This window comes from Phytophthora infestans, genomic scaffold (genome assembly GCF_000142945.1).
Source record: "Phytophthora infestans T30-4 supercont1.1 genomic scaffold, whole genome shotgun sequence".
NCBI lineage: Eukaryota > Oomycota > Peronosporomycetes > Peronosporales > Peronosporaceae > Phytophthora > Phytophthora infestans.
Window position 1 is genome coordinate 1,840,548 of NW_003303758.1, and position 11,038 is coordinate 1,851,585.

Below are 11,038 nucleotides of genomic sequence, written 5' to 3' on the forward strand. Positions count from 1 at the left end.
TTCTCAGGAGAACAACAGACACAAGCATTCCGTAGGCGCGTGCCTTGATGGGAACAGAGCTGCTGTAGATCCCAAATGGACGTCGCCAGGACCAGGTCACAGCAGCACGCGGACGAGGAACATAAGGCGCGCGGCGACGTCGTGGTGCGCGTAGGAGACGCGACCACGGGCACCGTCCACGCGGTGGCGCTGGCCTCAGCCAAGTACGTAATTTCGCTTCCACTTGGGTTGAATCTGCGCTAATTCGTCCATAGAAACTTGCACTTGCTCATACAATCTTTCATATGCTTGTCTGCCCTCTCAGTGTCGTGGTCGAGGAGCTACGCGAGGAACTAGAGCGACTTAGCGGCGTCCCCGCAGCCGACCAAATTTTACTGGGCGGCCCGCCCTTCGCGCGGCTGGACCCGCGCCGCGCCGTTGAGTACTATGGACTGCCAACAGTAAGCTACAACGCACTGATTCCAGTTATTGTAAGTTGAAGAGAAGCTCACATATTTACCGCTAGCAGGAGGACAAGGAGGTGTTTTTGTACGACCGTCGACTGCTGTCACAAGAAGCGGCCACGCCTCCGCCCACGTCGGCAGCTTTATCTCCAGTTTATGTCGAGTGTACGACGCCTTACTATTTCTTCGCTAATCTAGTATTATTACTGATTTTTTTTATTATCTTATTAAAGTGCCGTCGCAGCCTGTGGCTTCATCGGAAGGCTCGAAGATGCTGAGTGAGAGCTCGCATCCGATGATGCGCGCATTGGTGGAGTATGAGGGTTACTTTCAGCTACAGGTCAGCCAAAGCGAGGCTCTGGAGAGCGGTACTCGCGCCAATATTACTGTCAGTGAGCGTGGCGCACAGGAGTTGCAGGTCCAGGAACGCGCTATCGCTGCAGCTGTGGCCAATTTGGATTTGTTTAAAACATCGATGATGAAGCATTTCGCTCCGTTCTGGGCGGATTTCCAGGCTACGAGCGACAAACACGAACGACTGTTGAGCCAGTTCGACAGCTATCTGGAGGCGCTGGCTACAGTGGATCTGCACCCCACATTGGCGACAGACGAGCGGAAGACGCTGCATGACTGTATCCCTGTTGAGAAGGAGCGTGAATGGGCGTCTCAGTGTGAGCAGTCGCACACGCATGTACGAGGACAGGTACTGAAGCTTCAACAGGTCCACGATGAGATCTGCAAGGAAGTCACAGACATGCTGGATGCACATGGAGAAACATGTCGAGAGTACGAGCAAGCGAGTACGGAGTTGAACGAGATGAAAGCGCTGGGGAGCAAGCAAATGAACATCACAAACACCTTGCGTGGCAATCTACAGTACGTACTCAGCAGCATAGAGGAGACGTCGACGATAGCTAGCGGAAGTAATCCTATGCAGGCGTCCACGAATGCTCTAGACGTGTGTCGGCGTATTGACGAGCTATATCAAGGACAGCAGAACATGGTACGAAAGGAAGATTAAGCTGTGCTATGTGTGCAGGGCTCAAGACTCACCCCCATCTTGCTGCAATAGGTTCCTGATGCACAGAAGCTGGTGGACGATATCGTGACGCATGTGGACAGAATTGCAGCTAACAAGTCCAAGACATTCGCACGAGTGCATTCCACTTTACGCCAGATTTCGATCTCGCAGTCAAAGATCCGAGATTTTGAGAACTCGCTGGCCGTTTTTCGAGAGGCATTAGCTGCCCAGAAGAAACATTTTTACGAGCTGGAGCATCTTGACAAGCTACCAGGTAATTTTCAAAACTGATGTGTGCTGTGTATCTTTTACGCTGACTTATCCTGTATGGCAGAATCGTATGCGGCCTGCTTGAAGGAGATATCAAGGCGTCTTAAGTACGGCCGCATGTTTTCGGATCGCATTCAGTCTATGGCTGAGGAACTGGCGCAACTGCGTGAGGATGAGGTAGGTATTTGTGTTTGTTGCTATACTATAAGTGCTTGTACTTATGTTCTGTTGCTTAGGTTCAACACCGTGAGGAGTTTTTACGCAGCTTTGGTCAACATTTGCCTCGCGATTTTGTGTCGGGGCTCGCGGAGAAGCCGTCACATTGTGAATTCCGCATGCGTCCATTTGACCAAAGCCTGCCGCTAATTGAAGACGAGGGCGAACAAGATTTCGACCCGTACGAAGACAAGGAGCGTCCGTCTTCCGACGAGTTCGTTGATTGCGAGGATCATGGTAGCTCCTCCAAATCAGCCAACAATATGGATCTTCTTCAGGAACGCTGCAAGGAACTGGAAGCTCGCGTGTCGGAGCTCACATCAGAGTTGGAGCAGTCAAAGAAGAATCTGTACTATGATGGATCAGGCAGCGAGTCGATTGCTCGCTCCGATTTATCCAAGACCAGTGCACGTGAGGGAGACAGCTCATGCGAGTTCCCGCTGGTGATGGCGTTAGCAGCGACGGCAGGCGGCATGACCGGCTCCTCGGAGGCGGACGGGTCCAATATTCTCGACCAGGAGTTAGCTACTGTGAGGCGAAACATCGGTAAGTATGAAGAGAGCGTCGGTGCTTTGAATGGTTCACTAAATTGGCTTGTTTAACAGGCTCAGGTGCCGATAACAAGGATGCGACTATCGCCAAGCTGGAGGTGCGTCTGCGTGGGATAAGATGAGGTTGATATCGACTAACTAGCGTGTATTCTTGGCGGTTTACAGAGTGAAAATCAGCAATTCTTGCTGAATGCGGCGGCTTTCGAAGAATATCCTTGTCAACTTTTGATTTGCATGCCTTGCTGGGATGGTTGATTAACTAAGATTTCCTTAACCGAGTCGTGCCTTTTTTGTTGTGCGCTTTTAATCTTTACGGAGATTCAGGAGCGATTAAAGCGCGAGAAGCAGCTCAAGGAGAATCAGTCCCAGCTTCAAAAGACGATTAAAGATCTGAGTAGCAGTGTTCGATCACAGCGAACTTCATTGGCCAAGCTACTGAAACTTCTTCAACTCCCTGTGGAACCGCTAAATGTTGAGGATGAGGACATCGGCGCGTTCGTAAACGCCAACTTCGATGCCGTCGAAACTCGAGTGAAGGAGCTACTTGCCAGCGCTGAGTCCGAAGCGGTAGGTGATCGTAGCTCTGTGCGTAGTGCCTGGATCTATTTTACTAATGATTTTTGTGCCATCAGATGCTTCAGTCAGAGCTTGAAAAGCGGCGGTCCGAACTCCACTTGATGGAGTCTGAGCAGGATACAAACGACTCGTTCAAAATCTCTTTCCGGAGCTTCAGTGTTAATGACTTGGCGCTCTTCTTACCGACGTCAGCGCCCGGAAGTGACGCGCAGCGAGTGTACCTGGCCTTCCATCTCGGCTGCCCCCACCGTTTCCTGTCGGAAGAATCCATCTCCTCATTCAGCAACGACGGCCAAAGGTGGGTGTGTTATACTTGGGCCGTTAAACTGTTTTTTTGCTGACTTATACTGTATGTGTAGATACCCCGACTACGTGGTAGGCCGCATCGTGCTGATCGACGAGCAGACAGCGACGGAGGGCAACAACCCATACGCTCTGCACCTTGGGACCACATTTTACGTCCTGACGGTCGCAAGTCTTCACGAAAGTTAAAACATTCACACACACACAGACACACATCATAATCCTGCCGCATAACGTGAATGAAATGTTCAGCGGTGAAGGCGAGCGTTATCCTGTCCTTCCTGCGCTGTACAGTATATACACAGTATTGTGCCTCTTCGCCTTTTATCCTGTACTCGGACAGAAATTCTGTATCACTGAAATTTTACGTTACATTATACAGTTTAACAACCATCACCACGTCAGTCTCATCAATTGTGCCCCCTCCTGCAGCATGAGTGCCCAGACGATCCCCGCTGAGCCTACGACCGCCAAGCGCGCCGCCGAACAGTTCGATCAAGAGTTCCAGCGATACACGACCAAGGAGGTGGGTGTATACAGCTCTAAATATCCAAATATTACAGTAATTTAATGCTGTATTTGTAAAATTCCTGTAGTCTGCCAAGAGTGCGCGTGCTGTGGCTATGGCCCGTGCCGAACTGGCTAAGTACAACGCTCTAGTGTTCCAGGATAAGAAGCTAGAGGAGGCTGGGATCAAGAAAGGTCGAATGTCCCCCGAGCTTCGCGAAGTTTACGAGAAGAAGATCAAAAACCTGGAGGACGCCTTGGACACATTCCACCGCTCTGTGGCCGGCTACAACCGTACCAAGGCCATCTTGAGCTTCGTGTTGCTCGTGGCCTTTGCGCTCATGATGTTCTTCCAGCCGTGGGCCAAACACTTTGACGACCCCAAAGATCTCACGTACGACGAGTACGCGGCTCTCGATGAGGAACCGAGCGAGACGATCAAGGAGACACCACAAGCCGCCGGTCTCAGCGACGAGCTGTAAGGCCCACCTTTCCTTCTCCCTTTATAGACTTACTACTGGGTGTTGTAGCACACTGGCCTCAGGTAGAATGAGGACGACTGACATTGAATCCATTGACTACGTTACCAGTACGACGCCATCGTTAATAATTTACTTACGCTGGTCATTTAGGCGCCACTGGCGCGCTGCATGAGTTGCAGACTCACGGAGCCTGACATGGTGCCGGTGTGTCGCCCACCATCGGCGAGTTCGACGACGAAAGTATTGAGCTTCGGGATCCCGTCAGGTGGGTCGTCGCTGCTGTCGTTTGCAGCTTGTGGGATGCAGATGACGCCCTGACCGAAGCATGGGCCTTGAGTGCCGGCATGCACTTTAATCGCCACGTGCATGTTGCCCGTAGGCCGTGCGAATGTGGTGTGTGTGATACCGTCACGCACGAAGTCACTCCACTTGATATGAGCCACGTTGGTCTTACACAGCAGTCGGTCTGTGTTCTCCAGATACACTCCTCCACTCATCGACTCCGCCAGTTCCAGTAATTTACGCTGAGCTGAGAAGATATCTTCGGATGGCAACGGGAAGACGATCGTGACCATAACTTGGTGACCATGACGATCAAAATTCGAGAAACGTTGGTCCAGATCGATGGAGTTGCCGAACGAAGTCAGAGGGAAGTCTGCCTCTGTATCTGGTTGCCACGAAATGCTGGTATACGCTAGCTGCAGCTGGCATTCCAGCACACCACTGACGTCCTGCATTCGCTGGAGTTTCTTGTTCGCAAGTTCCGTCTCAATAGGTAAGAAGTCGCGGTTTACAAGAGCTTGGAACACTGCGAGCACTGGCTTGTGATCGGAGCAATTGACTTCTTCACACGACGCATACACAGCACACCGCAGTCGATGACGCATGTCTGGCTGGGAGAAGAACAGGATTCGATCTGTGAACGACGGGACTCGCATGCCGTGGCCTTCCACTGCAGTAGTATAGCATTCCGATAGCAATTCCATCGGCCAATTTTCAGCATCAAGGTTCAATGCCGCTCCACGAACACGTCGAAACGTAGGCGGGAAGGCAATCTTGGCCTCACGGAAGCCGTAAAAGATCTGTCCGTCTCTCATACCTGTGCGCAGCTCATCGTGCGCTAGCACATCGTCCCATACAAACTGGTCCTCGTCCACAAGCTCGCAGTCTGCTGAGTATCGGATGCTGTTGTTGCTGCCATTGGACGAAGCAAACATCGACGAGGTGCTTTTAACGCTGCGCTCCAACATACTGACGTCGAGATCGTTGCTGTCTCTGTCACTGCCGGCACCTAGAGAGCTGCCAAGTCCGAAAGAGCTGCCCAGTCCTCGACTTCCCATAGGACTCCATCGCTTACCCAAAAGTCCTCGACGCAAGCTTCGACTTCGCTTCATCGGTGCAGGCTTTGCCGTCTCACACTGCCGAACCTTCGACACAAGCTCCAGTATAGTGTCTGCGCTTGCATCTCGCTGTGTTAACCTATAATTGAGATCACCTAGAACGAAGCTGTGGTGATGGACGTGCGGGAACTCGAAGCCCACATCTTCCAGATTCAAATGCAACTCCTTTAGAATATCCTGCGAGTCTCGATTCCTTCGCCGCACTTTTGATTTGCCCTGCAGAAATTTAAACTGTCAGATACAGGATAACAGCAAGAAATCTTACTTTGACGCCTTACCTTGGGATCTGAGGACAAATGACACGCCACAAAAGCGAACGACGTGTCGTAATACCGGAATGCGAAGCCCACAGCGCCTTTGTTGGACGCTCGGCCCAACACCAGCGATTTACCGACATTGACTTCTTGTTGCACCACAGGAGGCATATAAAAGGCGCCGCTGTCCACATCCGACGACTTGATGAACACGGTGATGGCGATGTGGCCATGATACCCCAATGACGTGTTCTTGCTGCCGATCTCGCGGTTAAATTGGTGGAATTTTGATGCTCTCCGGGCAGGTCCAGCGGTTGCTGGTCGAGGACGTCCTCCTTCCAGATGCTGGCGGATCAAACTGTGAGTGTTTGTCAAGTGTAGACACTCCTGAAGCCCAATGACGTAAACGTCGTGTCCAAGTGGGATCCACTTGTCCAATTGAGCTGGTGTGAGTCTGGCTTCTCCCATGTTGAAAGTAGACACGAAGATGTTGGCAGGTTTACGGTAGTGCTTGACCAGACTGTGATTTGTGCCTGTATCCACCGTAGGAAATGACGGAGAAGTCACGAACTTGTGCGTTGGCGAGATAGACGGTCTGCACGACACTATCCTGTACAGCTTGGTAAGTAGTCCTCCGTAGATAATAGCAGTCGCTAAGCCCTGTGTACACACTGTCACTTGCATTAAAAGTGCCACCGCGAACCTCGAAGAGCCCAGTTCATCGTCAAATACTGCAAAGAAATAATAAAAAGTCAGTGGAAATTATAAAACAAAAATATAATCATATATACTCACGTCGGAAGACCGTGCTAGGCGTCCAAAGCACGATAAAAGCTGCGATATAGATCCGCAGCTTGGACGTGATGAGTGCCCAGGACTCTTGGGCGTCCAAGTTGGCGTCTCGAAAGTCCCGCGAGATGCGGTTATGTGTAAGCCAGAGGATGACGCTAACATAGAGGATCGCTATCACCACGAACAGGTAGAAAGCCCAGAACTGCTTCGCACGTGACTCGACCCAGCAGTAGAACGTGGCGTCTCCGAACAATCTGGCGGCGTAGAGCGCGACACTGCAAGCTACAGCGGGCACGATGGCTAATAGAAGGTAGAGTTTGAACCTGCTCTTGAGTCTCGCCTCGCTGTCTCGGTGTACGATCTTCCGGTAGAAACAGTGGGCAATAGCTGCGTTCCAGAAGACTGACATGAGGCCGAAGACATGCAATGCAAAGGCCTGTACGTTGCAAGCCGCTGAGACGTCCGTGGAGTCCGTTAACGGGTTTCCGAACATCTTCGGGAAGGCTAAACCTGCATCCAGCACCGAAAGCACGACCACCATCTTCTGTACCATTGAGACGCCGCTGTGCAGTCGAGCGGAGACGTAGTGGTGCCGCAGGATGTACAGACAACCGACCAGCGACACCCCGCAGCAGCTCAAGATGACCGCGTGCAGCACGTTCAGCTGCGACTCCGAGAGCCCCGAGTGCTCGTCCTGCAGCGATCGGAAGCTCATGTGGTCAAGCGCCACAACGTTAACGGAGCCCGTGGCTCAATTTACTCGATGGTCTTATATCTCTGGACTGATTCTGATGTGGACTTGTAGCTAATGCAACTAGAGACTCGGACACCGCCGAACTGTGTGCATGACGAGAATGCGGTTGCTGATCTCCTAAGATAGTGAGTAGAAATTGATTTTTTATATAGAACTTCAATTTGAAGCTTAGGAGAAAACATTGACGGTGCGATGTGTCGACCCCCGGCCCATCTACGTTTGGGTAGACTAAGGTTTCAGAAGAGATGCATAGGTGGGACTCAAAGGATTCACTTGGCCGTTGCAAGTTGCAACACGCAAGCACCGCACAAGGAGTTTATCAAGCTCCGCGTTGAATGCCACGGCGCTATTATTTATTGCCACAGGCATGTAGTACGAAGTAATCGGCTATGGCCGTTGGCGCCATGGGAAACGGCCAAGCGTTTCAAAAATTCGGCGGAGGGTTCATTTACAACTCGCGACAACAAACAACGATGCAGTCTTTGTGACTTTCAATTGTACAGACTTGCACCGTGCATTTTCCAGCTCGGGCCATTAACCGGATCAAGTTGACCGTCAGTGCCATGGAGCTCAATCATCACTGAATCGACGTGACGCGGAGCACCGTCGCGTGTGCTGGAGCTCGTTTAAAAGTGTAACCTCAACTAGGGTATAATAACCCTCCTTGAGGTTACATTTTATAAACGTACCCTTCATCTACAAACTTTTTTATCGCCAAGATGGCCCTGTTCATCTTCTGGCGCGTGGGGCTGGCGCTCCTGGCGACGCTGGTCGCCTTCTTCCTCTCCAGACCGGTCATCGAACTAATTCTCAACGCTATTCGTGCCCGTCTCGATAAACGCGTGCGGTGCGGAACCCGACATCTTGAAAATACCACGAGAAGTGGCATTATTTTTTTCTAATGCACGTAATTATTGCGTTCTAGATGGATCGCGGACGTACAGCACTACATGCTGACGTATCTATGGTGGTTCCTATTCCTAATCCTGGTGCGCGACGTGATAGCCCGATACATTCTGGACCTGGGAAGCGAAGAAGACGAAGTAATGCAGTATCTGAGGTACCTCATAGCCATCCCACTCGCACTCGGCACCTTCGCTCTGCGTAAAGTCGTCACCAATGTACGCAGCTACAAAAGGTTATTAGAGCTGAGCATACATGTTAATTATCTCTCATAATTGTCCTGTATGTAGCTCTTTGTCCGGTACTTCAAATGGGACCGCTACTCGTCGGACTACGACGCACTCTAGGTTGTCATCACGGAATCCATCAAGTTTGTGTGCGTTGTCTTCATCCTGATCGAGATTTTCTACATCTTCTTCCTGTCCAACTCGTTTATGCGCTACGTGCTCGTCGTGGGATTTCTGAGTGTCGAACTAGTCGCAGTTCTCTCGGGCTTCACAGTGGTGAGCGCAAGGTCGCATCATCCTGGAGTATACAGCCGAAATCTAACGATGTTATTGTCTTGCTAGCTGAAAAACGTGGCAACAGGACTGTTCCTTATCTTTGCAGAGCCTTTCCGGACGGGCAGTGAGGTCAAAGTGCGACAATTGTTGGGCTTTATCGAGCGGGTATCACTCGCAAGGACGATCATGCGTCGAACTGATGGATCGCGGATATTTGTACCGAATGGCATCTTCTCTGACAATTACCAGACCAGCGGCAACGCCCTAGACGCCCATACGCACTCACTGATACTAAGTCTACACCCTGCTACACCCGCTCAAAAGATGAAGCAGCTTGTGCACGAGTTGCTGGCCGTCTTGCCGGCATATGCGCTGACGACGGAGGCGCTTACAGCTCTACGAAGAGACCGACGCGAAGCTTTCCATAGATCCAGCAGTGCTAGCAGCAACACCAGTGCAGGGAGCGACGACAGCATTTTGAGCGACCGACAGCGATCCACTGCAACCAGCGACGCCAACACCAGCACGTCACGTACACGTGGTAGATCAAGCGCCACCTCCAGCGCGTTCGATGCGACTGGCCGACCGATTGCAGCGCCCCCACCACCTGTGCGTGTAGAGCTCCACGCCATGTTCAAGGTGAAAGTGATTGTCCTGATGGATCGCGAACGTTTTAACTCACTTGAGGCTGCGAAAACACAAGTGAGTCAGTGAGTTTCGACTGCATAGAAACCGGGGATTCTGACTTAATATCTGTGTTGCTAGGTGAATCTCGCCATCATCGACACGATCCAGCGACTTGGTGTTAATGCGCAACAAACAACGCGCTGATTTTAACACCTCCGTTAACTTATACCAGGTCGGCGTGAGGTCGACGATGTCGTAACATATTGCGCTCATTGAAGACCCGCCGTCCGATTGGTTCGCTGGCTTGAGTTGCTCGCCCACGTCGACGGTTCCCTACCAACGCTGGTAGCGGCGCTGAGCTGAAACTCGAGTGTCGCTCACTTAAATCTGGCACTGCAGTTCCGACTGTAGACAGTGGGGGAGCTGAAACACGCGGACTGATTTCACCTTCTTCCCCATGCAGATTCAGCTTGAGTTTGGCCACCATCTCAGTAATCTGAAGCACGATCTAAGACAAGCAAAGACAATGTAAGCTTTCAGTCTTCAAGTCGTCGTCACAATGACAACAAACCTCGGTCTTCTCGGCTAGGATTCCCTTTATGTGCCGCTCCTGGGAGTAATACACAACATGCACAAGGTATGGCGCCTCGATGCTGATCCAGAAGCGCCCTGGCGACTGCGTCTCTTCGATCGAAAGTTTCTTGCTGTGCTCGTACACATTCATCACATCCCAGCCACCTTTGGGCTTCTCGAGACCCAGCACGTCCCCTTTTGTATTCGTTTGACGATCAATCATGTGCTGCGTCAGAAGATTATCCAGCTCTTGGATGAAAAGACGAAGTATTGTCGTGGGTGTCGAGTGACTTAGATGCACAGGAACGACACGGCGTCGATCCAGACTCTTGCTCTGCACTGTCATCGAGTTCTCCAGCATAATGCTGTTGGGTATGTAAGCCAACCCTTTGTCGTATTGACGCAGTGAAAACCCCTGTAGAAACAACCGCTCTACCACACCTTCGTGACCTTGAAACGACACATGTAGTCCGCTTTTGATCTGCTCGTCTTGCAGCGACATTAACCCACCCATTATATTTTTCAGCTACAATAAAAAAACACTCATTAGCTTTTTGCATACAGACAACTCACAAGACTGTCAGCTTACCCAGGAATGAGCACCAAATACGAACACGAACTCCACCATGACCACCGCTACTGTGGACACCTGCCCTGACTCAAAGTCCGTGAAGCGCCCGATCTCGTCAATTATACACGTAGACACTACTGCCGTCACTAATAAAACTTTGATGACCTGTCGAATAAACACAAAGCTCAGTAAATTATAGTAGTAGCAACTACCTGTACTACATATCGTACCCCAAATGCCCTCCGTAATGATCATAACTCCTACTATAGTCGTTCATTGTCTTTTTGATACA

At 51.0% G+C, this 11,038-nt stretch overlaps 5 protein-coding genes across 5 annotated transcripts; 3 read left to right on the forward strand and 2 right to left on the reverse strand.

Annotated features, from left to right (window-relative positions):
* Positions 1-70: 70 nt before the first annotated feature.
* PITG_00334 (uncharacterized protein) lies at positions 71-3,767 on the forward strand (the record flags this gene model as incomplete). Its single annotated transcript, XM_002908901.1, has 11 exons — positions 71-203; positions 305-440; positions 509-608; positions 677-1,446; positions 1,516-1,738; positions 1,799-1,911; positions 1,971-2,496; positions 2,556-2,599; positions 2,820-3,068; positions 3,134-3,375; positions 3,437-3,767. 11 exons carry the CDS (start codon positions 76-78, stop codon positions 3,567-3,569), a joined length of 2,664 nt encoding a protein of 887 aa, XP_002908947.1.
* Positions 3,768-3,813: 46 nt separating this feature from the next.
* On the forward strand, positions 3,814-4,369 carry PITG_00335 (uncharacterized protein; the record flags this gene model as incomplete). Its single annotated transcript, XM_002908902.1, has 2 exons — positions 3,814-3,906; positions 3,977-4,369. The coding sequence occupies 2 exons, from the start codon at positions 3,814-3,816 to the stop codon at positions 4,367-4,369; spliced, it is 486 nt and encodes a 161-aa protein (XP_002908948.1).
* A 146-nt stretch (positions 4,370-4,515) lies between these two features.
* Positions 4,516-7,530, reverse strand: PITG_00336 (uncharacterized protein; the record flags this gene model as incomplete). Its single annotated transcript, XM_002908903.1, has 3 exons — positions 4,516-5,985; positions 6,048-6,754; positions 6,819-7,530. 3 exons carry the CDS (start codon positions 7,528-7,530, stop codon positions 4,516-4,518), a joined length of 2,889 nt encoding a protein of 962 aa, XP_002908949.1.
* A 755-nt stretch (positions 7,531-8,285) lies between these two features.
* PITG_00337 (small mechanosensitive channel family protein, putative) lies at positions 8,286-9,806 on the forward strand (the record flags this gene model as incomplete). The annotated part of the gene is made up of 5 exons (XM_002908904.1): positions 8,286-8,416; positions 8,495-8,690; positions 8,820-8,975; positions 9,042-9,677; positions 9,741-9,806. 5 exons carry the CDS (start codon positions 8,289-8,291, stop codon positions 9,804-9,806), a joined length of 1,182 nt encoding a protein of 393 aa, XP_002908950.1.
* A 19-nt stretch (positions 9,807-9,825) lies between these two features.
* Positions 9,826-10,803, reverse strand: PITG_00338 (uncharacterized protein; the record flags this gene model as incomplete). Its single annotated transcript, XM_002908905.1, has 4 exons — positions 9,826-9,944; positions 10,035-10,110; positions 10,174-10,701; positions 10,765-10,803. The coding sequence occupies 4 exons, from the start codon at positions 10,801-10,803 to the stop codon at positions 9,826-9,828; spliced, it is 762 nt and encodes a 253-aa protein (XP_002908951.1).
* Between the last annotated feature and the right edge of the window lie 235 nt (positions 10,804-11,038).